The sequence below is a fragment of the Chelmon rostratus genome, chromosome 14 (genome assembly GCF_017976325.1).
Source record: "Chelmon rostratus isolate fCheRos1 chromosome 14, fCheRos1.pri, whole genome shotgun sequence".
NCBI classification, from domain to species: domain Eukaryota; kingdom Metazoa; phylum Chordata; class Actinopteri; order Chaetodontiformes; family Chaetodontidae; genus Chelmon; species Chelmon rostratus.
In genome coordinates, this window is record NC_055671.1 from 13,645,891 (window position 1) to 13,673,008 (window position 27,118).

At 42.5% G+C, this 27,118-nt stretch overlaps 1 protein-coding gene across 1 annotated transcript; it reads left to right on the forward strand.

Moving 5' to 3' along the window:
- Positions 1-25,726, forward strand: trpc4a (transient receptor potential cation channel, subfamily C, member 4a). The gene is made up of 15 exons (XM_041951974.1): positions 1-44; positions 4,342-4,571; positions 5,468-5,686; positions 10,850-10,990; positions 11,553-11,729; positions 12,423-12,623; positions 19,210-19,546; positions 20,970-21,109; positions 21,210-21,410; positions 21,544-21,665; positions 21,878-22,073; positions 22,158-22,352; positions 23,087-23,128; positions 23,556-23,645; positions 24,264-25,726. Exons 2-15 carry the CDS (start codon positions 4,413-4,415, stop codon positions 24,975-24,977), a joined length of 2,934 nt encoding a protein of 977 aa, XP_041807908.1. The 5' UTR covers positions 1-44; positions 4,342-4,412; the 3' UTR covers positions 24,978-25,726.
- The last annotated feature ends 1,392 nt before the right edge of the window (positions 25,727-27,118 follow it).

Below are 27,118 nucleotides of genomic sequence, written 5' to 3' on the forward strand. Positions count from 1 at the left end.
CACGGATCTCCATGAGCGAAGTTCCAATGCGCAACATCCCACAGGTTAGTTATTTGCTCCAGTGTAAATGACATTTCCACATTTGGCCATAAAATGTTTTTCGCGCGAGACAGGAGCAGACTGTAAAAATAAAAGGTGTGATTGAGCGCCTTCAGGGTTCCTCGGCTTACAGGTGACGAAGAACCCCAGAAGGTACAAAGAAGAGTCCTCTCTTATTTTCTCAATCATCATTTTTATCCACGCTCTTCCGTATTACGCCCGGACAAATTGTCGCGCACAAACACGAATAAAGATGGCAAAATATCACCTGAGAGTGCATACAGGCGCCATTCTGGTACGTTCAGTCTGCCAATTTACACAGACCTGTTGTCGTTAATTAGTGAATGCATGCCTGTTTAACTGTCACTGTGAACACGGGACAGGCCTCTGAAACGGGCTGCACGGTCTCCAGGAAAGCTCATCTGTACAGACAGTGTTGTCCAATCAATACAACTTTTAGAATAAAAGCTATTTAGCTCAACATACTCCCTGCCACTGCTCTTGAGTGGTGCTTCACTGTGTAACAAAACAGCTCAGGCTCTCTGTTTCTAAATATTGACTCCAAGAAGCTGTGATTACTCCAAGAAAGAGCCCTCTGCACAGAAGGCTGAGTATGTGTGTGTTTTTAATAATAGCACACATGCATATGAGCAGACCATCCACAAATCCTCTTTCTGCTTGGTGCGCAGTCTGACTTTATAGCTGCTGTATTTTGTGGCAATTTCTGGCCCAAGTTCACAGTCAACAGCCGTGTTACTTTAATGGGAAAAGATGTTATTACTGTAGAATGACACAGCAGCATTGTAGAGTAGAGCAAAGTATACCTGGCGAAGGTGACATCCCCCAGTATGCGATGACACCTGATATAACACCTGCTTCATACACTCTTATGTTTAGAAGCTGTTAAACACTGTTGCTGAGATGTGGGCTTTGTTGTGAAATGTTAATACTATTATATCAAAAGTGCAATTTTAGCATCAGTTTAGAAATCAAGATCTACTTTCACTCAGTCTTGTTCATCCACTGCATCCACTATCACTGCATTCTGCTTGATTTTTATTCTACCTTCTAAAGACTGAGGTTATTCAGCGATGGTGACTGCAGGGTCCCCATGTGTGCAGCTCAGAGTCATTTTTGCTTCAAAATGAAATTGTTCCACAATGGGCCATAGCAATATCAAACTAATGCCCAGGATCTGAAATGAGGTGTGAAAACCTGCTACCAAAGCCGCTCTCCAGCAAGTTCTCAAAGGAAACAAATCTTTCTTTCTCTTCCTTTCTCTCATGGATGGACATAAGCGGGCATTTAGAGAATGTCTACACCTGTGAAGTGGCACCTTGGCTGTAAGAGGAGATGACAGGTGACATAATGTGAAAAAAATGTTGCTTAGAAACGCCAACAGACCGTGAATTCCATATTGCTCCTTTGATATCCTCCACTGTTGTGTTAATAACTCGCATTTCAGTTATCATAAATTCATGCTCCTGCAGCACATCAGGCTGTGGGAATGTTGGGGTTGCTAGTTCAAAACCTGGACAGTCACATTATTGCTTGTCATCTGCCTCTGAAAATCACTGCTCAAACTAGTATCAGATTAAAATGTGTGACGACTGTACATGCATGGAAACAGGAATACTAAATGTAGGACCTAAATGCAGGCAAAGAGGCAGAACACAAGTGGTAAATCACAAAGTTAAAAACAGGCAAAAGAGTCAGAAATCTCGGTGGATGTCCTGGAGGCCTGAGAGCAGGTGAATCAGGTATCTCAGACCAGGTGGACAGCCAGCGCGTGAACTGGAGACAGCTGCAGCTCAGGAGAAGGTGTCATCCGGACCGGCGACTGGGGACCAGGAACAGGAGTCGCGTCGGCCGACCTGAGGGCTGAAGTGACGTCGGTTACTCAGGAGCAGTCTTTGGGTCAGCCAGTTCCAATTTAGGAACAGGCTCAGGAACAGATGAGCAACTGAGGAGTCAGCTGGCCAAGGATTAGGAGAAGCGTTAGTCAACCGAGGATCAGAGTCTAGAACAAGAGGCTTTTTGGCCAACTCAGGAGCACACTTGGCAGTGAGCGACCCAGGGTCTGTGGCACTGAGCAGCAGGACCTCCATGGTACTGGGCAACTTAGAGGCCAAGGCGCTGGGCAGCAGTAAGGATGAGGAGCTGGGCAGCTGAGAGGCACAACGTCAGCAAAAGCCACACTTCCTTCAGGAGTTCTTGCCAAAAGGTTGATCCAGGGCAGATTCCAGCAGGAAACTTACTGGTTCTGTGCTCGCAGAGAGATCAACTGGCCGATGGCTAACAGTCTGGAGCCTGCCCAGCAGACAAGAGACCAGGCGGCTGGATGGCAGGGAGCCTCAACTTTGTATTGAGCATCGCTTTCTTGTCATAGGTAGCCAGGTCCCTCAGAAGGTAGACTCCTGGCCAGCTCAGCAACAGGAACTGGCTTGAAGCGAACAGGCCGGTGGCTTGCACACTCAGGAGCTGGAGCTGGCAGTAGACTAGCTGGCCAGTGGGTTGTCCACTTTGGAGCTGGCAGGAGGTAAACTGGTGAGAGTCTGGCTGGCTGTTAGCAGTCTGGGAGGTTGGCTCAGGACAGGAAGGCCCGGGCTGCCTAGCCAATCGTGCTATCTCGCTGAATGGACGCTTACTGAGTGGAGCTTAAATGGGCTGGATGCTAGCAGGCAGGAATACAGGCTGGTTGCTGGCAGACCAGAGTGATGGCTGACTGCTGGCAGGTTGGAGGTTGTACAAATTAAACAAACAAGATGTAACATATTACTAATAACATTACTAATTTAGAGGTGCTGGTAGTTAGATCTTCTCACCTTTTGACAGAGCCAGGTAAGCTGTTTCCTCCTTTGTCCAATCTTTGCACTAATCTACAGTAGCATGAGTCCTGCTGGCCTTACCTCCATATTTACTGTGCATACATGAGAGGCATTGATCATCTCATCTAACCCTCAGCAAGAAAGCAAATTAGCGAACTTCTCAAAATGTTGAACTGCTCCTTTAAATATTCTATTTTCGGCTGCAGTGGTTTGGACACAACATGCATAGAGTTACACATATTTCTAAAAGAAATCAGTGATTTACTTTTTCTTTTCTTGTAATCTAATTGGGCTTCTGTGAGCCTGTTAATCCGCTCATTATTCATTGAACAGAGTCACGTAGAGCAGTAATGAGTTGTCCTGTTGTTTGGGGGGATTTAAGCACTAGCTACTTCAGCTCCTTTCTTTTATATATTTAGTGACATGTAACCTTTTCCTCTATGTCTTGTTTAGTGCTTGCACTTGTGTTTTATTCTCCAGCCTGTCCATCTCCTGCACCCACTGTTTTCTTGTCCTCTCAGTCTATGGTTTCAAATCCCTCGTGTTTGCATTTACTTTTTTGTCTTTTTAGTGGATATATTCAACTATTAATATATATTTTAATGAGGTCATTATTGTGTACTCATGTAATGTACTGCACTGTGTGTATTTGTAGATCTCTCTGCTGCCAGATTCCAGAGAACCTAGAGCTCCTTGACCGTTGCCTTGTTAGGTGACAATCACTGTACCGTGTCACTGTGTCGCTCTGAAGGCTCATTTCTGTGAAGCTGCACAGCCACGAGTGCTGGAGGCGTCACTTTACTGTCACCAGGCAACCACTAAGTCAGCTGCTGTCGATCAATTAGCAAGCATGGCTAATGACATTAACTAAAGCAATTAGTGACTCAAGATTTAAACATCTTGCCATCCATTTCAGGTGCAACACCTGAGGCCTAATGCTGCATATCATGATTTCCTTTGGTGAAACAGGTTGAGCAGGACCAACCACGGCCAAATCTTCCCCTGTTTTTCTTGTTTAGTTTAGATTTACCTGATTGGACAACAGAAGAAATGATACGGTGACATGAGATGCATCTTTGCTCAGAGTTCAACATGTCTTTTTTATCTTTCAGTGATTATGAAATTGGCTTAAATGTTTTGTCAAATACAGTTTGGGGGATTTATCTGCAGAAACCATAAGTTTAAGTAGACTTTTTCAATTTATAAAGTTTGAGAATCTGTTTAAACTTTAAACTCCTGACTTTTCTCTGCAGTTGCAGGCATTGAAATTGTAGATAAAGACTTACAGTAACATTAGGTGATTCATGGATAGGTAGATGATGTTATGAGCTACCTGCTTCATCCCTCTCTGCCTGTATAATCCTCTCACCTCGGCCACCGCCTCCTCTCTTTCTCATCTTTTCTCTCTAATGAAAGTCAAAACCTACAACAGCAAGTGTCCTCCTCTTATAACACCTGATCCTGTCTCCTCTAGTGTGAACTCCCCGAGCCTGGCAGCAGCTGTAGCAGTGTTAGCAGGGTGCCGGCAAGCTGAAGCCCAGAGAGATGTCACAACTATACTACCGGCGCACTGACAGCTCCTCGTACCGGGACCGCATCCCGCTGAGAATTGTGCGGGCCGAGTCGGAGCTGTCGCCCTTGGAGAAAGCCTACCTCGGAGCCGTGGAGAAGGGGGACTATGCTAGCGTCAAACAGGCTCTGGAGGTGTGTGTGTGTGTGTGTTTGTGTATGTGTAAATGCATGGAAGAATGGATAATTTGGTAAATGGATGAATGCGTACAGTCACTCTAAAGTACGGATGGATGAATGGATGGATATTGAAGCCTTAATCTAATTGGACTGATTTAGAAATTATATATGGGTGATGTGTAGCCATGATTATCCTCCACTCATTTGCAATTACATCTGGGGCCTTTATTTGACAAGTGACAGACCTTTAGCAGAAACAAAACATTGCTAGAGACTGTTAGGTAGTCCCATATTGCCTGGAAAGCCCAAAATGATAAAAACAAAAACAAAACAAAGTAGAAACAGAGTCCTTGTCACACATCGATACAACCAGCTACTCATCAGTTTCTTTCTAGAGAGCAAATCTCAATCTAAAAGCCCCTTTATGCAGCTCAAATTTTAGGCTTTTGGCTTAAGATGTTGCTGCCTAAGCATTTCTATTACACTGCAGGACTCGTGATGGACAATTTTAAAAAAGGGATCAAAATTGGTGCAGGAGAACCAACTATCAAGTGATCGCTTGAGGCAGTTTTGCCCAGGTCCCTCTGGAGCCACAATAGGCTTTTTTCACATGAGCAGTGGTACTCATTTAGATCTGTAAGCAGAGTTGATGTGTACACTTGGAGGAATTCCCCTTTAACTGCTGCTGATATTGGTAGGTTACCAGACTGTGGTCATCAGAGCTGCAGAAAGCTTCAGATGAAAATTCTGTAGACAAGTACTCTATCAGTTCTGAACGGTGTGAAGAGTTTGCATTTCCTTTCAAAAATCAATGTGCATTCTGTGTCAATGAGTATTTTCCTTTTTAACCAAGTCCCCCGAGCAGCTCCTGAAACAAACCCTGACTTTCACTCACTACCTCATTTTGTCAGGAGGCAGAGATCTACTTCAAGATCAACATCAACTGCATCGACCCTCTCGGCCGCACGTCCCTGCTGATTGCTATTGAGAACGAGAACCTGGAAATCATTGAACTCTTGCTGAGCTTCAACGTCTACGTCGGCGATGCCCTGCTGCACGCGATCCGCAAGGAGGTGGTGGGAGCTGTGGAGCTGCTGCTGAATCACAAGAAGCCAAGTGGCGGCATGCAGGTGAGGAGGGGACTGATGGGAACTGAAGGAGTTTCAGATTAGGAGCGCTTTATTCATGAGATAGGAGTGTGTCGCAGCACAGACAGCGAGCTGATGACAGGACTTGGGGATATTAGGAGAGATTTTTATTTTATTTTGAGGGGACCTGTGCCAGTTTTAGTTATTTGTAATAACACTGTATTTTAACAAGTTGCTGAATCGTCCCTGAATGATGATTCGGCCAGTCTGACGTTGCCGTGCTCGCTTGGGAGGTTGGTCGATGGTTAATCTTGGGCGTGACTGGGCACAACTGGCCACATTTAAACTGGTAATTGAAACATAAATTAACACGCCGCGGTTGGACTCAGCGCGGCCAAAAGCGCCAGTGGAAAGCACCCTCGTTTTAAATTACAGGAGGAACTTTGGATCTTAACGAGGGGTAGAGTCAGCCAGGGGCAGTGTCAGCCACTAAAATACTGGTGCTGATCGTGTAGCTCATGAGCTGTATGCAGTTGCCTACAGCCTTTTATACCATCCAAAATAATTGACCCAGTATTGTTGGCAGCAACAAAAGCTGACACTTCAAAAAGCTGCCTTCAGAAGCCTTTTTCTGACTTTTGCAAAAGGAAAAGTTCTGACAGGAAGATATTTAATGAGTATGCTCACGGAGAGAAAATATAATATATATTTCATCCAAAGTTAGGGTTGATCTTTTTTTTTTTTGATTGATCCAGCGTCATATTAGGTTGAAAATGCAACATTGCTGCTCATACACAAGTCCCATCCTCTCCTGAATGAGAACTGCCTGTTTAGAGAAGTAATTACTGTAATCAAAAACAAATACAAATTAATTTCAGATTGGTGTCCTTTTGCCCTGATTGCTCTCCACTCAAAAAGAAACTGTACTCACTGGAACACACACACACACACACACACACACACATACACAAACACACTCACTCACAGATGCTTCGCATGCTTTCTTCCTCTCTTCTCCCTATCAGCAATAATGCACCATAAACTACAAAGAAACAGGTGGCTTAATCAATCAATTGAAAGGGATACGATATGATGTGCTTTATTAATGACCCTCTGAGGAAGAGAGGGGAGATGTCGCTGCTGTTCCTGTTGTGTTCTGTAAGAAACTGTTTATTTGGCGTTGGTAAAATAAAATGAAATAGTGGAAAAACAGGTACAATCAAAGGATATAAGAATAAGAATATATCAGAGAACAAAAGAGAGCACACAGGATAGCTCAGGGTTGTTTGTTTAATGGATGTGGAGGGAAATGAGATACAGTACAGAGGCCAGCATTTCCAGTCTGAACCCCTCAGCAGTGACATCTATCAGTTTCCACATTTCCCCTTTACCTTAATGCCTCCATAAGGTTGTGCCTCTTCCCATCAAATGAGAAGGCTTTGAAAACAGAGCAGTTTAGTTTGCCCAACAGAAGCTCATCGATTATATTAAAAGGCTGCCTGGGAAAAGAGCATCCATTGCCAGGGTCCTCTCTGAGGTTTATTAATGAGGAGATTCAGTTGATGCTCTTCTGGAATTGCGTGTATTCGTCTTTCTATTTTGCAGGCTGTCTGAATGACGTGTTTGTAATAATCTCACAAGTGTTTTGGCTTATTTGTTTTCTGCTCAGGAGCGCATCGGATATCAGCTTTTTAAACAGCTTCATGTATTATTCCCTGAGTACAGATATGCATCTGCCAGAGGCACAAACACTGCAGCTCACAGCGTTTCTCAATTAAAAGGGCCTTCAGGCGCCTCTGTGTTTTGTTTTCTCTTCTTCTGTCAGACTTTTCATAATCCACATTTTTGCTGATTGTTTTTCAGGGTTTCTGTGCAACCTGCAAATCATATGCACATAAAGATAGTTATGTAAGGGGATCCCTCTTCCGCCTACACGGAAAACGTGATATGAAGTTGAGAAGCGTAATCATGCTTGCTTGAATCCACAAAGACTTGAGCTTGTTTTCTGCAGTGTCATTCAAAAATAAAACTGCTCAGTGTCCCATTTTATAGCAGCTTTATGGAAACAGTGTTTGTGATGTTGCAGGATGACAGGTGGAAGCCAGCGGGGATGCTCAAAAAAGGAGCACAGTGCAAACAAAAGCGAAAGCACGCTGACGCCAGTGCTGAATTTTTAATCAATATCCTGACGGTGGCTGCCTCATTCTAATACGAGTAACACATATGCATCGCAGGGACTAGTGGGCTATGATTTTGTTTCTTTTCTCCACTATTATCATAACTTCACATCTACCAGCCTGCACTCCTCCTGCACTGTGCTTGGGCTCAGGCCAAGGCTGTTTGATGTAGATTATTTGATGTCCCTCCTCCTCCCACGTGGAGAATGGAGTATATAGTTTATTAGATCGCCCTCCTCTGCGAAATATGACGACTCTAAGACATGGCTCTGTGCCACCCTTTGGAGTTGCTGCTGCATTGTGACTGCTCGGAGAGTAAACTACACCAGTAATTAGCCTCCATATGATGAAATTACTTTTCAGTGCAGTATGGATGATGAAATATTCTTGAGAAAATGGACCAATTCACTGGATAACAAGTCTTCACATTTTGTTCCCCAGAGAGGACAGAGAGAGACGCAGAGTTTCACTGATACTATTTCTGTTTCTACTCACAATAGACTACTCTGTGAAACATTTATAAAAAAAACAACCTACAGTGTAGCACATCTCAGATCTGGCCTTAAATGAGACTTCACATCTATTGTTTTACGTCTTTTAGGCATTAGGCATCTAGCTTTGTAAGATATTCTTGCCAAACCATATCATACACCAACCAAGCAGTGTCAGCCAGTCCACTGCTTTTATTTTTATCGCTAATAACGATTGCGATATTTTGTCAAACATTCATGGTATCCAGAGGATGAATCTTAATGACTGTGGTCATCCCTTGACTTATCAGCTTTAAGTGAAACCTCACAACATCGACCAGATGGATTGTACACACATTCATGGCTGCCTGAGGATGAATCTTTATCAATTAAGTGGCACCCTGACTTTCCTTCTAGCACAACCATGAGGTTCACATTTGTGGTTTTTAATGGTATCTTTCAATCACTGGGGGGATGGATTGCTAAGAAATTAATTCATGTCATCCCAAGCATTGATAATTAAACAGGTTTTTATGCAGCACCATCACCAGAATGCTAAAATGGTCATTTAGTTTATGAGCAAATTGTAAAAGCAATGCCATTTCCATCAGCTTCAGATGTACTTTGTGTTTAGTGCTAATTAGCAAATGTCAGCATGCCGGCACACAAAACTAAGATGGTAAGCATGTTACTATTGTCATTTTGAGTATGTTAGCATGCCGATGCTAACATTAGCTTAAAGCTCTGCTGTATTTAAGAACAGCAGAGCTCACTGAGATGCTCGACTTATTCGTGTTATGAGGAGAGTACAGAACCAGATGTTTTGGTGGAATATTTCCCTATAAATACATTGAAGTCTTTTTATAGGGAAGTTGGTCTGGAAACAGTGCCGTACATCCAGTTAGTTATGCTCATATAATAGCACTCACAGGCTGTGTCATTCTCACGTGTTCCTTGTCAAACTTTCTGGCTTGTCGCCATGTTCTATGTCTTCTCATGTAGAAAGCTGCCATCCAAAAGCCTTCTGCTGTGAACGGATTATTTCTACTATCAGATGAGAACACCCGGTCGGCTCTGAGAGATCAATATCAGCATGTTGTCAGTTTTGTCCGTATCTGTCTGTTCCTTGAAATACAACAATACAATCAATTTTACTTCCTGGGATTTAGGTTTAAATTGTGAGTTATTATGTGCTGCCCTGCAAAGCCAAGGCACAGTAACTATTCTCAAAATTCAATTAAAATCCCAATCTTGCTATTTGACATCAAAGATTTTGCGATAAAAAAATATTATGGTGTAAAATTGTGCATTTAAAAAAAATACATACACGTAAAAATCACAAAGCAGTCATTGCACTCTTAGCTGGTGAGATAGCCACAGCTAGTTAAAGCTAACTCACTTCGTACTTTTCCTGCCTGTTTCTCCTGTATTTGAAAATCTATTTATTACTATTTCAACTTCTTGTTAATTTGATATCCCACAGGAACTGTACATCAATCCAATGAAGGAGGTAAAAACAACGTATGGACAAGTCCTGCTAAATGTAAATAGCCTAGCATAGCAGTGTAGCAAACTGCCCTCTGAGTCCAGTTCATCATTTGGGGTGGTTACGCTACATTTACATCACATGCTTAAATCCATAGATTGATTTGTTGGATTAGCTTATTTGCTGAAATTGACAAGATGACTGAAGGAACTCATTTGGTTTGCAGACACTAGGGGCGTAAATTAAGATTTTACAACTTGCTAAGTAGCCGTCAGACTTCTCAAATCCTTTTTCCTCAGCTTTCCTGGTTGTGTGGCTACAGTATAGAGAAGCCCTGCTCTTTCAAGCTGCTAGTCTTTAACATTATTCTTTGTAAAACCCTCACTACATCTAGAGCCCCTTATTCCCAGCTGTCCTCTGTCTGCATCAGGTTAGCTAAATAGGTCCTTGCCTATCGCCTGTTTATCCTCCAGCCATTCTCTCACTATCTTTTTCTCCCTCCTCCCATTCTCCCTCACCGCAGAATCAGATAATAGGCCTTCAATTATGAGCGAAAAGGGCCAGGCAGCTCCTCTGCAGCCTGCAGCCGTGTATTCCCGCTGAATGACATGGGAATAGCAAAAGGGCTTAGCTGGAGTGGCTGATAAGAGGGATAGGTGGAATGAGTTTCTTTCTCAGCATAATGATTCCCTCAGAAATGTGTGAACGCTGAGGCCTATATCCTTTAGAGCGGCCTTGACATGGATGGCATTTTGGTTGCGACTTTGACCAAGGGTATAATATCAGAGCTGGAAGCTCTGACGACTGTTTATTGATCCTGCTTACTTCCATTATAAAGGCCTTTGAACTGCACTCTGGGGCGAACACGAGGTCTTTCAGGTGTTTTCTGCGCTTTGGTTAAACACAGAGCCTGAGAGCATGTTTGACCGAGTACGTCAGCGTCAGTAAAACCTGACAGAAGGACAAAAAAAAAAAAACAGATCACATCAGGCCAAGGCCGAATGCACTGCTCAGTGAGTTCCTTTAATTATATGTGTGATTAAAGTATTTATTCCCTCCTCTCCCCTGAAAGGTTCCCCCTATCTTATTGGACAAGCAGTTCTCTGACTTCACCCCTGACATCACTCCCATCATCCTGGCTGCACACACCAACAACTATGAAATTATCAAGCTTCTGGTGCAGAAAGGCGTGTCTATGCCGCAGCCACATGAGGTGGGTAAACCCTACGTGTTTGTGGTATAAATCGCATTTGCATTCTGTTGATTATCGGCGTGAAACCCTGTCTATCCAAAAGTCAACAACTGTTCAAGGAACAAACAAAAGTCTCGTGTGCAGCCGGATTCACATGCAGTCTTGACATTTGATATCGAGGATACACCACGTCAAATGTAAAGTATTTGACAGAGGATTGTATTTATATTATTTATAGTCAAATAACAGCCAAAAACTAAATCTGAATGTTTGTGATGCTGTTAAAGGTTTGTTTACATGAGTAATGTTTGCTTGCATGTGTTTTTTGAGATTGTGATCAGTTGAGAAACAAACTAAATGCTTATTTTTTAACTGTGAGTGAAAATCTTCAAATGCACATCATTTATATAGTGAAAAACTTATTTACTGGGCCTTCAGTGTCTCATTTACATACCCAGCCATGACTACTCAGTCAGCATGATGGATGAAGTACTTGCATTGCTACAGTAAACCAAAAACATGATCCATTACTAAACATGGGGAAACATCATTAAACGCCTCTGTGCTCCGTTTGATGTTGCAGGTGCGCTGCAACTGTGTGGAGTGTGTGTCTAGCTCAGACGTGGACAGTCTGCGGCACTCGCGCTCACGCCTCAACATCTACAAAGCGCTGTCGAGTCCCTCCCTAATTGCGCTCTCCAGCGAGGACCCCTTCCTCACCGCGTTCAGGCTCAGCTGGGAGCTGCAGGAGCTCAGCAAGGTGAGGATGAGAGAGACGGCTGAAGCATAGGATTTGATCTCAAGGAAATGAAATATTGCGTTAATTAACCCCGATGTGCCCTCTCTTGACACCATCATGTGACACTCAGTGGCATCTCCATCTATTAGCCAAGCGTTCATGCAACTTGGTCTTGGTGAATTATTCTTCAAAGAACGAAGAATACACCAGGATCAGCTGAGATGAAAACTGGGTCCTTGCCTGCATGAATGAACACGATATTTCCAGATAAAATATTATAAACCAAAAGTTCATTATTTAAATTGTTTAGTAAAGCTTATTAGCAAATAAGAATTTGAGATGTCAGATGTTTTCATTGAGTCAAAATAGAGGGCTCTGTAGATCGCACTGCATAAGTCTCTGTGCTTTAGGTGTTACTTGAGGCAAACTAAATGCAGTTTAACATATATTTCACACAAATTTTAACACCATTACATTTTAGTTAGTTAGATAAAACAACCTCCGAATGTGATACAATAATTGCTTATAGAGGTGGTGCATTTAGTGAATATCTGTAAACAAGCTTCATGAAGCAAAACACCCAGAGGCAGAGTTTGATTTAGAAACACCGTGTTTTTTAGACATACCTGTGCCCTGAAATTTTCCCTAATACATGCAGCTGCCAGGACTCTTGATGCGTAGCGGTATCTGTGTCCTGCATGCACTCATTTTAAGGTGGAGAACGAATTCAAATCAGAGTACGAGGAGCTGTCTCAGCAGTGTAAACAATTTGCCAAGGACCTCCTGGACCAGACAAGAAGCTCCAGAGAGCTGGAGATGATCCTCAACTACAGAGACGACACCAATTTATTGGACGAGGACGGCAACAACGACCTGGCCAGACTCAAACTAGCTATCAAGTACCACCAGAAAGAGGTAAGCATGATATATAAAGACTGACGGGGGAAGACTGCCAAGCCTGGAGCTTTTTTTGCTGCACCAAGCCAACATCTTCCCACAGGTGTCACTGCCAGCCGTTCTGAACTGGTTTAATGATGTTAGAGTAGCATCAGGTTCTTATTTCGGTCGTGCCAGACGCTGGTTTGGATGGGATTTTATCTGTTTTCGGTTTGGCAGCTCACACAGATGACAAATACCAAAGCTTGAATCGCATTACCAAAGCACTGCAGCTGCAAGGTAATACTTGATTCCATATTAAGATTGTATCCGTAGATATAGATTTAGGATGTTTACTTGCTAAAAATAACTTGCAGATCACACAAAAGAGCAGCAAGTCAGCCATTATCTCAGTGAAAAGAAAACAACGACTCGCTGTGATATCTACATGCAATGTATCCAGTTAAACATACATGCTCTGCTGCAGTGTGTGATGTTTAATGCAGAACATGTGCAGCCCAGCTGTTTTTAATGCACTGGAGGACAGGTGGTAATGAAATGTCAATTTCTTTCACAGGCCCAGTTTACTCACATGCTGAGTAAATTTATTCAGCAACTTTGTAGCACCTGAATTGCCTTATTAACACAAATGATGAATTATGAGGGGAAACCTGGTAACTGCACTGGAATATTCCCTTTATATTAAATATTCCCCTTACAGTCTTGTGTGAGGAATGTCTTCTCCGTGGGTAAAGCCAGGAGCAATTAGTGTGGGAATACAGCTAATTATAAAGTAGCTTTTAACTCCTATAAAGCATATCATTAAATGTGTGCCGCTGCTATATAAACCCTCAGTACGTACAGTTTGGCTAATAGAAAGAGCATCTTAAAATATATGTCCTTTTTTTCACTTAATGCCCAAAGATGTTGTAATTATAACTCATGAGTATTACAAGGTATGTTTTGTATAACTCATCTGCATATTTGCTTTTGCCGGATATGTACCCATGTTAAAAGCTTAGTGCTGCGGGTGAATAAGAATGGGCTGGTGTAGAAAATCATATAATTGATGCATGAGCTATGTTTTTCTGGGAGGCCCGGTTTGATAGCGTTTCTGAGTTATGGGATGACTGAAGGACTCCTCAGGCAACAAGAAAGGGGTTAAATAGATATTACACAGCAGAACTGTTCCACTGAATATTAAGGTGAAGTGAAATGATGAGGAAGCAGACACATTACTCCCAGGAGTGACTTATAATTCATTCAGCCTGTCTTTTGCTGGGAGCTCTGCCTGGATGGCAGAGCAGATGCACTTTTGGAGGCGTCTGGATTTATGAAGCTGCTGTTTCCTCTGTCATCCATCCAGTTGCGCATTGAGACGCCGGCTGGCAGATGAGCATGTCGAGACACAAGAGGAGAATTGGGAGCAGTGCAAGTGCACAGGTGGACATGATGATGGACAGACCCCTGTCAACTTACCCTACCTCTGTGTTGTTGGCAATAAATCTGTCATCGCACACCCTTTGAACAAACATCCCCTCCTGCTGACTGTTCCTCCACGCATCTCCACTCCCCAGATGTGTTTTAATTATCCAGGAGATGTCCCAATGTGCCCTTCTCCTGCATCCTATCAATAACACCCTTCGATCACGGGGGGGCTTTGATGGAGGGCGTCGCCTCATGATGTGGTTAACAATCCACCGAGCTGCCCTTTTCATGTGATAAATGTCCCAGCTATGTAGAGTGGTTAGTAGTCATTTCAAGGTGAAGTTACTCCACTGGAAATGCTGATTCTGTGGTGGTGGTGGTGTGTGTGTGTGTGTGTGTGTGTGTGTGTACAGTATGTTGCGGGAAATTATTAAAGAGTACAGCAAAAGCAATTTTAACCTGCTGTATCTCACCACATTTCCAGTGGAGTTTGAAGTGTTTGATTTCTGTTGGAAACAATAACCTTCCTGAGTCGGGAGATATTTTTGACACTTGAGTCGTTCTCAATTTCAGACTGATTTTTTTTTTTTATGCGGAATATGTAGTGATGCGGCTCTTTATCTGTTTTATACCTTTGTCGCATGTGGAGAGAATGTAGCAGTCTTGCAAAAGTGGCTGTGTGAAACTAAATTAAAGTAAACAGCAGATACGGTGCCAGCACTGTACCATAAGGTGTTGCATTTTGTGGGATTTTTTCAGATATGCTTGAGTAAACTGTTCATTGATTAGGAGGAAGGAAATGTTAGATGTGTGAAGTGCGCAGCATTAAAGATATTGACTGTAGACTCAAATGGCAATTTGCAATGGAAATCATTGAGCTCACTGTAGAAGTGGCAATATAACAGCAAATTCTGCTGCAGTCTCCTGAGAAGGGAAGATGGCATCTGTACAGAGGAAATGCACACACACACACAGACACACACATACACATAGGTATTTATAGTGATTGCTTGTGACAGATGATCTTTAAGCCAGACAGGGTTTTGCCCCCTGCATGGCATCGAGGGTTAAGTGGACACTCAGCTGGACTGCAGGCGGCTCATTTGATTTGCTCTTGCAGAGCGCGGTTACTATGTTCAGGCCGTTTTGTCAGTGGTGTGATCACCACTCGTCTTTTTCAGCGAGTTTGCAAACACTCAAGCTCTTATAATTGGCACGACACTGAGCCTGAATGTGTGATTTTTTTTTAATAGTACAGGCTGTTGATGAGTCATGAGAAGCTTGTTTTTGACCCTCTACTGAACAAACCCAAGGTTAGTTCTCCTCTTAACCCTCTTATGCGCGTAGTGTTTACAATTTCCCGTTTACGGTTTTTGTATTTATCCTCTGTGTGTGTGTCTTTCGGCTTTGCTGCTACGGTGCTCCCAGGGTTTGGAAAGGCAATTTATAACGGTCTGAAGAGAAATCTCCACAGGCCTCCAGTCTAAAGAGCTGCGCTGACAGAGCAGCCTGCTCTTTGATACAGCGGGAAGCCAAATCAGATAAATATGATCAGTAACACATACGCATTAAAGTGCCGATTATCCCCTCCACCTCCCCGAGGGTTTCAGCACTGGATTACTCTCATTTGGCTGATATACTGGCAAAAATATAGGTGAGAACGTTGAAGATTCGCAGCTTGAGCGATAACGGCTGTCTTTAATATTTTAAATTCTCAAAGGCGCCAAGGGGAACATATAAATGTTACACGCTGTAGTTTGACGTTGCCCCCTTGAGATATCTTACAAAAACTGCAATTCAGTGTTTCAAGATATTTCGAATGTCTCCATTAAATGGAGTTTGAACAGGAATCTAGCTAGCCAGCAGGAATATGCATTATATTAGTCTTTATTTAAAACAGCGAAGGCCGTTGATAGCAAGCTCTCTTTCACAGTGATGCCCTGATAACAGCGTATATAAAATACAGTACATCTAAAAATGACAGTAAATTAAAAAACAACACAACAACATGAGAAATGGCATGAATTCAAATAAAGGACCTATGTTCACACTTAAAAGAGATTGATTGAAGGGGATCAGCTTGTCTACTTTTAAGAGTTCATAGAGGTTTTTGCATTTGCCCGTTGTATTTTGGAGCCAGAGCAGTGACAGACCACCAGCTTTCAGCTGTTTTAGCAGTCACTGCAAGAGATGACTGTCTTCACAATTCCTGCTGGAGTCAAGTGAAGTCCACGAAGACCCCGTTTTTATAAGTGTGAGACCAGTTCAGATGCATTAAAGGTGAGAGACAGTGCGATGATCCCTGTGTGCCTTCATTCTGAAATCCTGTTCGTGACCTGGAAGTTCACACCGTGGACACGTTTCAGTAAGCTCGGAGACTTCAGCTTTGCAGGTTGATTCTGATTAACTTGCAGCATATAATGAGGAAAACTCATTGAACTGATGCTTTACACACTCTTTACACAGAAACTGATACCCTTTCCCTGTCTGAGTGTTTCAGCGTGGGACTACACACTATGTAGCGCTAGCCTTATCCTTCCTTTAAAAAGTTTTTAAAATCATCAGTCTATGGTCTTAAAAATCTAGGGACTTCACATCCACCTGTATTTCAACTCTTCCTTGAGCAAAAAGCAGCTAAAACAAAACCAGCTGAAAGTTGCATGCCTGTCAGTGTGTGTCTGTGAAAGTGGAGAAGACTTTCAGCAGAGCTTTTATGTTGGTAAAGCTTCAGGGTAGCATGTCTTCACAGAGCTAGAAAGCAGCCTCTCTTGTACTCTCGCACACTGATAAGCACTTCCCTGACACTTTTGGACAGTTGACAGTGGAGAGAGGCGGGGGAGGTTGTTGAGGGACTCCTTCCCAACCGGACTTGAGGCCAGGAGGGGTCCTGTTTGAGCTGCGAGGACAAGCCACCTGAGACAAATGTGACACTCAGCTATAGCTGAGTTGTGGATGTGATTGTGACAGATGGAGGGGGGGTGAAATAGCAGAGGTGTTTGACATGTTTGGACTTTTTTCCCCCAGGAAAAAGGTATAGGAGGAATAGGAGCTTTCCTATTCAGCTGTTTATAATGAATGGAGGTAAAAGCCAAGGGGATTCCTGATTGGCATTCAAAACACTACAGCAGCATGAATAATGAACAAAGCACATTATCCTGTCTCAGTTTCTATTGCCATTGAGGCCAATGTACAGGAGGAGAACATATGAGGAGGTACTATAATTGCTTAGCCGTTTATTCCCCTGAACTACTGGATCTAAAAAATGATTCTGCTTCATGGAAAGATTTTACTCACTTAAAAGTGGTCGAGTTTTCTGCATTTGCTCGCTAAACTATTCTGTCTTCCTCTAAAATGCAAGTGTGGACAAAATAGCTCAGCGAAAACCAATTAATTAAGATCACTTAATCTTATTATTATTAAGATTTCCCTCATTAAGTAGATAATCTGATGAAGTTTTGGAGTGTTATCACATTTTTTATTGCGGCTCTCGTGCTAAGACAAATACTAGCATGGATCCATTTCCTATTTATAACGTTAATTAGCTTAATTTCTGACCTCATTAGCATCACTGTCTGTGTTTAATATATCGTGCTGATTAAGGCAAGACATCAGGCAGCTCAGGTACCTCTTGTTTACAGGCATTAGTTTGGAATAATGTTCTGACAAGCAGTGAAAGATGCAAGCTAAAAATGAACTCTTTGATTTACGAATGGACCACTCACTCCAAGTGTCCACATACCTGTGACAAAACAGTTGGTAGAAAATGATCAAAGCATCCTTTAAATAGACAGAGCAGTGCTGCTGCGGCAGAATTTAAAACAATTGCTCGTTTTTTATTTTTTTATTTTCTGGGCTAAAGTACTTCATTACGAGACTTAGCCTGCACCCACGGGTCTGCTTCAGACTTTTGGTTTCAACTTAATGAGGTTAGCTGTTTTGTCTCTAATAAGGTTCATTCTCAAAGGAGTCATATGAAAATAGAAAATCAGCAGAGGGGATTTTTTCGCTTTTCCTTTGCTCTTTATTCTGTCAGCGTGAGAATATGTTGATATGTTGGTGATACAAAGAGTTGAAGCTGCGTGTCTCTCCTCTCCTTTATTCCCCCTCTGCATTTCCTCTCAAGTTTTGTGGCAATACTGTGGTTGAAGTGTGGAAATATGAGCCATTCCACTCAAGACCCTGACGCAGTAGGGATCTCTGGTTCCCATGGTAACGAGGCTGCAGAGTTGGTGAATTGGTACCTAACGGTGCCGGTCTACACTTTGACTCTGACACAGAGGCTCAGTGTGACATTTCACAGCATTTAGTGTGCCTGTACATGTGTATTTCCATGTGCCTTAGCTGCTTGACTCATTTATACAACACAGTTTGAGCTCTCATATGTTTTTAAAGCAAAATGTATCACAGATACCTCTGGATTATCACCAGATGCCGCTGATGCTTCAGTCCATTTGGCTGCAGCTGCAGTTTTGATGCATCAATATTTTGGTCTTGCTGATCATAAACCTGCACTCAGTTACCAGAAAGAGAATGAACTTAACTTAGTCAAAATTTCCCTCACTATATCACTTTTGCAGTCACACAACGGCCACAGCAGCGAGCCAAACAGCACAAAAGGGAACAAAATACCTGCCACATGTTCGTTTATGTTCCAGGTATTTTCCTGTCGTGGGTACGAGAGATAAAATGTCATCTGTTTTAGATGAAGTTCCAATCATATTCAGACATCTCAAGAAGGAGTACTGTGTTTTTATCTGTGGAAAATCAGCAAGAAGTAATCTTACAACAGGATTTTCTTGTCAGCTTGGCAGCATATATGTCCCTTTTGACTGACCTCACAGCCTGTTCGAGGCTCCCTTTAATTTCTGTGTCAAGACAGCCATTAGCTGGTTTCCTTCTGAAGCATCCATGTGTGTCGATGATTAGCCTCTAAATTCTGCCACAGCCAACACATCCTACTCCTACGTGTGTGTGCTCTAAACTGGAACTTGCTGCAGGTGCTAATTCTGGCATGTGGTCACTAGAGCATCATGTTCTGTGTAAAACCACTAAATAGCCTCAGGCTGAGGATGCTGTCTCCCAGCAGGCGTCTCTGCTACAATCATTCCAGAGATTAGTGGATTTCCTTTGAGTCATTTTTACCTCTGTAGATCAAACAGATGGAAAGTATAACGCTCACTTTTCTTCTTTCTGTAAGTTTGTAGCTCAGCCAAACTGCCAGCAGCTCTTGGCGTCCCGGTGGTATGATGAGTTCCCCGGCTGGAGACGCCGCCACTGGGCAGGGAAGTTCTTCACCTGCGTCTTCATCGGCTTCCTCTACCCGCTGTTTGCCCTCTGCTACCTCATCGCTCCTAAGAGTCGCTACGGCCTCTTCATCCGCAAGCCCTTCATCAAGTTCATCTGCCACACGGCGTCCTACCTGACCTTTCTATTCCTGCTGCTGCTCGCCTCCCAGCACATTGTCACCACAGAGCAGGACAGGCAGGGCCCCGCACCAACCACTGTGGAGTGGATGATCCTGCCCTGGGTGCTGGGTGAGTAAAAGGGTTGAGAACTGAGGGCGTTTGTAGGCGAGGATGGTGGTACGTGGGTGGCCCGAAAATAACCACCACGACCACTTGACATAGGCAATAAGAAGAGAAGATGTGTGACTCATCACCTGTTATTTAAAGTTTATGTGTCCTCAGTTTACCCAACTTTATTCCTGAAACATCACATCTTTTCCATCAGTTTGGTCATATTAGATGGGTCCAGCTACTACACACTGGCCTCAGCTAGCGTCGTTATGGAGAAGACACCAGTCAGAGCCTCAGATCAGAGAATTCAGAAAACTTTCAATATTGATATTCAAAATTGATTTGATTTAAAGTTGCTGAATGTATTCCAACAAAGAATGTGTTTACAAAGTGCTAGAGAAAGATGTGGCACAAATCTGATTCCATAGACAGTAGGGTGGAACTGGGGAACTGGCCCTAAAGCATTACCTGCTTTTTACAAAAGAACATAATGCTGTCCTGTAGAAGACTTGAAACTCGCTAAAGTAGCAACTGAGACCTTACATCACAATGTTTAGTGATTGTGATATTATACAGTATTAGCCTGTCATCAACTGGTCAGTTGGTCCTCCATTTTGGCCCAAGCTGAAATTAGAGCTGCAGTTAGTCGATTAATCAATTGGCAACTAATTTGATAAATAACTAATTGTTTCAGTAATTTTTAAAGGAAAAAAGTCAAACAGCTGCTGGTTCCAGCTTCCTAAATGTGAGGATTTATGTAAATGAAGAGTCTTTGGGCTTTGGACTGTTGATTGGATGCTTGGTGCTCTGGGAAATTCTGATGAGCATTTTTACATGTTACACAACAAACAATCAATCAGTCATAATAAAAATGATCATTACTACAGACATCCATGTTTTCCACATGATGAATCTTAATGACTTGGGTGATTTGGTTTTGAGTGAAATGTGTCTAATGCGTGGAGTGCCATGGAATTGAATGCCACTAAAGTCGACCTGCAGACATGTTAAAATAAGATGGCGACCCTGGTAAACATTATACCTGCTTGATATCAGCATGTTAACATTGTCTCTGTGAGCATGTTGGCATGCTGATGTTAGCATGTAGCCCAAAGCAGCAAAGTGTCACAGAGCTTCAGACTCTTAGTCCTGCTAATAGAATAGCCAGATATGATCTAATGCAACTTCTGATCTTTTGTAGCGGTAATTCAGTCAGGGGAGTTTCATGCCCATCCAAGCTAAAAGTGCTCCAACTCCCACTCATCTCAAGTTGTCTCTGCAGAACATGAACCAGAGATTTATTTGCATGACTCTGGTTGCCTGAAATAACTTAATGCTATTTTAGTGTACACCTGCCAGCCAATCAGAAACAAGTGCTTTCTGTGTCCATGGTATAAGGATGTTTATTGAACAGATGATCAGTCAGTCTTTCTATTTCTAGGATTCATTTGGGCAGAGATCAAACAAATGTGGGATGGCGGTTTCCAAGACTATGTCCATGACTGGTGGAACCTGATGGACTTTGTCATGAACTCTCTGTACCTGGCCACCATCTCCCTCAAGATTGTAGCCTACACTAAGGTAACCAATTACCTGTGAAACGCAGTAGAATAGACACTATGTGTAGCGCAACCTTCCTGTGTTCTCACTCTGTCTGTCCACCATCCTTTGTCCTGTTCAGTACAGCGGTAGTAAACCCAGGAACCAGTGGGAGATGTGGCATCCGACACTAGTAGCTGAGGCGGTGTTTGCCATCGCGAACATTTTCAGCTCCCTGCGCCTCATCTCGCTGTTCACCGCCAACTCTCACCTGGGGCCTCTGCAGATCTCTCTGGGGAGGATGCTGCTGGACATCCTGAAGTTCCTTTTCATCTACTGTCTGGTACACATGTTTGCACACAGGCGGAAATATACATGCATACATTAGCATAAAGTAGGGTCCAATAAATATGACAAAGAAACGTAATAAATAATAATTGCATCCACTTTGCACACCCTCTTGTCTCTTTCTCCAGGTCCTGCTGGCCTTTGCTAACGGGTTAAATCAGCTGTACTTCTACTACGAGACCAAGGCTTCAGATGAGAAGGACAAATGCAAAGGCATCCGCTGCGTGGAGCAGAACAACGCTTTCTCCACGTGAGTTCACATGAATGTAAATGTAAACTTCCTTGCATGTGTGGCGTAAATGTGGGATGTCGGGAAATTGAGTGTCAAAGAAATAAAGAGTGTGTGTATGATGCTGATTGCAAAATGTGTGAAAAAGATTGATTTAGCTGAATTTCATGAGCCCACCCTTCCTCCACCCTTATGGGAAATCATTTAATTGATAAAATGTTCAAATGTTGCAGGTTGTTTGAGACCCTGCAGTCTCTCTTCTGGTCAATCTTTGGCCTGATCAGCCTGTATGTGACCAACGTGGACGCAGACCATCAGTTCACCGAGTTTGTCGGCGCCACCATGTTCGGCACCTACAACATCATCTCACTGGTGGTGCTCCTCAACATGCTCATAGCCATGATGAACAACTCCTACCAGCACATTGCTGTAAGCGCAGATCAAACACACAGCAGATACACAGATGATTCCTGTGCCGGCGGCACTTTTCATGTGCCGTAATTTTGGTTTCAGGATCACGCGGACATTGAGTGGAAGTTCGCCAGGACGAAGCTGTGGATGAGTTACTTCGAAGAAGGGGCCACTCTGCCGGCCCCGTTCAACATCATCCCCAGCCCCAAGTCATTCTGGTACCTCGTGCGCTGGATCAAGAGGCAAGTGTGCAAGAGGACAAACTCCAAGCGGCCTGAAACTTTTGGGACTCTCGGAGTAAGTTTCAAACACGTAAACACACCTGTCTATAATTTTCCCAGAGATAGGAAGAAGAGGGTCTGGCTTGTTTGAGGAGTGAACTCAGAAGCAGTAGGCTAGGAAGGCTTTAGTTCTACAATGTTACACAGCATATCCATAATCCAATTTGAATGCTATTATTTTGCCAGTCAGACACAAATGATTTGCTTTAAACTTCAACCATAATTTGCTCGTAATTGTGCGGCCAGTCATTTGTAAGCTTAATAGAGCTGAAAGAATTAGTCGATTGGAAGGAAAATGAATCAGATTCAGTCACTGTTAAAGCTTTAAATTGCTTCTATGTCAAATGTTAGGATTTGCTCATTTTCTTCAACACATAGTACTAAGCTGCATATCTTCTCCATCTTTTTACCGATGGCTGCATAAAGATGCATTTTTCACTCTTTACTGACAATTTATAAACAAGATTATTAATCAATTAACTGAGAAAACAAGATTTATAATGCTTAAAACAAAGATTGCTTGTTTACCTAAAGATTAGAATCCTTTTTTTTAGGATGATAGAAATCTCATTTTAGAGCCTTTTAGAGCTGTTTTCTGCTGCAACACTCATGAGGCTCATGAATTGAAAACCGCAGACAGCGAAGTTGAATACACATTTCTGACAGTGTGAAGAAAAACTAAATATGCCTTTTCTCTTATCTCCCACTCTATCTGTAACTCAACCTCTCTGGCATCTGATGCCTGTGCAGAGGCGAGCGGCAGAGAATCTGAGGATAAACCATCAGTATCAGGTAAATGTCGTCTCTTTAAAAGCGAGCTTGAATTGATTAGCTGTCCTCTGCTTGTGTGTGTGCGTGTGTTAGTGAGTGACAGAGCATACATTCTGCTCTTTGACTGCCTTTCTGCACTTCCCTTTTCAATCCATCAGCTGAATGCTTTTTCGATGTCTCATGTAATGGGCCAGACAATTACACTCAGTGGGATGTTCATCACCATTCTCTGCAGAGGATTTTTTATTTGTCCATATCTGCAGGTGGTTATTGTAGTATTTGTCATGGGACATGTAGCTTGAAATGTCTTTTGTTGTGCGTGTATATATTTGCCGTCTTTTTCCTGACTGATTGACTGAGTTTTGCATTGTGTTGTAAAGCGACACTCTCATTCAGTGTTAGAAGATTTTATTGTGTTCAAAGGCTTTTGTTTTTTTCGCTGCTGTAGGAGGTACTGAGAAACTTGGTGAAGCGCTACGTGGCCGCCATGATCAGAGATGCCAAGACAGAGGAAGGTCTGACTGAAGAAAACTTCAAGGTAGGCACAGTTCCTTCAGAGCAAAGAAGAGGATTTAAAGGGACTAATTATTTCTGTACTAACAATAGATCACATGACTACATGCATTCAGCAGGGGTAGCTCATAGCTGCAAACTGACAGAGAAATGTCATCAGACTTTGTTTTCTGGCCCACATCTTTTGCTGTTTTGTGCTCTCACAGCTCTCGTATGTCTTCGGATTCAGCAGGCAGCTGTTTCCAGTTGAAAAAAGATTCAAAAACAACCTGGTGTACCCTACCTGCACAGCACCAAACAATAGTTAGCAACTAGCTGGAGAACATAGTAAAAAATTCAGCAGCTAAGAGACCACTGGTCTCAGGAACTGGTAGAGAGCAAACGCTGAGCTAAAATATCTTAATTAATTAATAAATATTAATATAATGTTAATATAATAAAATGAAATATTCTTGCATGCTTTGTGAGAAAAAGAAAGTACCATTATTTTTTAATTACACTTTATCCGCTCAGTATTGACAGATTTTAACTGAATCGATACTCTGCAGAGTGCTCTGCTGATACCAACAGCTGCGATTGATAATTAAATGAAAAGCGTTTGTTAATTTACCTTGGGAGCTCACTCTTTGCTTTATTCTCCCAGGAGCTGAAACAAGACATCTCCAGTTTTCGTTACGAGGTGATGGGCATGGTGAAGACGGGGAAGCCCGCTCTACAGGGGGCGAAGGCCAGTGGTAGCTCAGCGGACTCCAGTCTCGTTTACTCCAACCCCTCGCTCGAGGTTTCTCCCTGCCCTCAGAGCAGCCAGGTGAAAAGCAAACTCAACCGATTCAAGATCATCACATCCATCCTCAAGCAGGGCAGTTCTACGGCTTCACCCAGGCCGCCCGAAGCCTCCAACGGGCTACCTAACGGACTCTTGTCTCCAGTCCCCGATGAGAGCGCCGGCGAAAAGTCAAGCCAGAGGAGAAGTTTCCCCAGAGATATCACTGAGTTTGGCTTGTTCCAGAAACGCCACCGGGGTGGCTGTGAAGACACGTTAGATGCTGGAGAGATTTCTAGAAAGATGTATTCTCTGTCAGAGGAAGTGGTGGAGTCTGTGGGCTCGGACACAGAGGGGCAGGACAAAGAGCACAAGGCAACAGGAAAGGATGAGGAAGGACTCCTGGAGACAGAAACAGAGGAAGACGCTGCAGTAAATGAGGCCCTGGATGAAAATGGCGAGGTCCTGAACACTAATAACAGCTCGGACGAAGGTGGAAAAATCGAATCGGAGGACAAGGACAGAGAGAGTTTACCCTGCAGTGACTCAGTAGCTCATGGATGTTTGTCAAGGTCATCCAGAGAAGAAGCGTAAGATGTGACAATACAAGAATATAAGTACAGGCCAAGTAAAGTTGGACTGAAGGCAGAGAGACTGACAATCAGTGTGAGCTTCAAGTGAGGATTTATGTTTTGCAAAGAGTCTAACTTTTCCAGCTACTACTAAACGGATGATCAAATTTGATCTGTGGAGACTCAGGGAGGCCTTTGGTGTAAGTGTTTTAAATGCTGTTATAGTAGCAGTGGAGCTGCAGCAAAGGTTAAGGGAGCTCTGTGTGAGCATCGCAAGGACTTAGATTTTTGGATAAAGTCATTTCATCTTATCTCATCCCCACAGATAATTGGAAAGTAATTATTTCCTGTAACTGATTTTAACCTCTTCTGTCCCCCTGTCCCTCATCTGACACCTTCCCTTCTTTTAAAGTGACCGTCATACACCACCCTCTCTCCTTCATCAACCTCTCTCTACCTCTTCTCCTGCTAGTTCATCTCCACACTGCTTAATGCTCTCCATCCTGATCTCAAGAGCAATAGATATGTTCTGTTTTAGACCCGACTTTCTGCCTTACTCTGTCTGTTTCTGCACTTTGCACACTTTATACTGGAATACGGTATCTCAAGATGTGTCAAGCTCGTGCAACTACAATTCTGTCAATGTTTTTCTATGCAAAAGCCAGGATTGTGATTCTCATCGTTCTGATGAGGATAATGGTACCTTTGACGGAGACAGTTCATGATTATATAAGGTAGAGCACGGCAGACAAGAGATAAACAACATGGACACAGCCTATCAACCATTTAAAGCAACACATTATTCATCTTTTATCACTTCTTCAGAGAATAAACTAGTTATTTTGAACAAATTTGTTGTTTTTAATTGCTACCTTTAGATGTCATGTTAGTTTGACTGAATGATGTTAAAGAAATTAAAATATAGATCCAAAATAAACTGAAAAATATAATCTTTATTTGACTGCTTTCTTCTGTTCCGAGCAGATTGCAGACATTCTGTTTTGAAGCATGTCACTTTTGAGGATTTGATGAAGTGTTTACATATTGACATTTTCAATTTCTATTTTCAAGGCAGCCAGTCATTCACAAAGCTTTATCGATTCTGAGGAAAACTGGAGAAATAACTCTAAGAAACAGACTTGGTTTGATTAATGAGTCACTTGAAAGACTTCACAGCCCTATTTTCTTTGCAGTTTTCATGGATTTTATCTGCTGTTGAGGACATGTTTATGTTCAAAAAATACTTTTAAAGTCATGAAACACAAAATATTACTGTTGCTTGATCATCAGGGCATGTCTTTCATTAAACTACTGAAGACACGTGCACGCATCAGTAGTTGACATGTAGCTAATACATTCATATTTATTTGGCTACTAAAACCTGTCTGAAAAAGAAAACATTCAAAATCGGCCTTTAACCTGGCTTATGCTCTCATTTAAGTAGCTGATGTCCACGAGATTCATTCCACTCCTGAGGCTCCGAAAAACACATACATTTGTGATGAGGGAAGCTGCAGCGCGTCTGTAGATGAGTGAGGTCTGGGAGAAAAAGGAGGAACAGGCTAAAGGTTATCAGAGGGTGTTTTTTAATTCTAATTATTAAGAATGTGACAGAATTATAAATTCTCCTTGGACACACCATCAGCCTCGTAAACCATCTGCCTGACCAGATATATGTGTAAATTGTAATAATTATATTGAGTTATTTAGTCATTTTTCAAGTAGAAGAATCTAGTTTGGAGTCTGCTCTTGATGCAAAACTTCCATTCAGTAACATTTAACATTTTGTATTTAAACCTTTAAAAAGTTCAAAAGACTGATGAGTAAACTACATTAATATATAAAGCTGTTTGATTGAGCTTCAAAATCTGTCCTGTTCTTTTGTACAGAAGCTCTCTTAAAACAGTGTGAATCTGACAAGCGAGTGCCATATACTGAATGCATTAGTGGAGTTAGACCAAGCACAGAATTACTCAATCATTTCAGGAAGAGTTTTTGTTTCTTGCTCCATTATCAGCTGAAATATCCTTCCATTAGTTCTAACAGTCTGTACAGCAGAACCACACATTTGTCTGCCAGCACATACAGCACTGAAAACCTGCTCGGTCCAATGAGCAGCAAGAATTAATATATTACTTATTATTATCATGACTTTCTGTACAG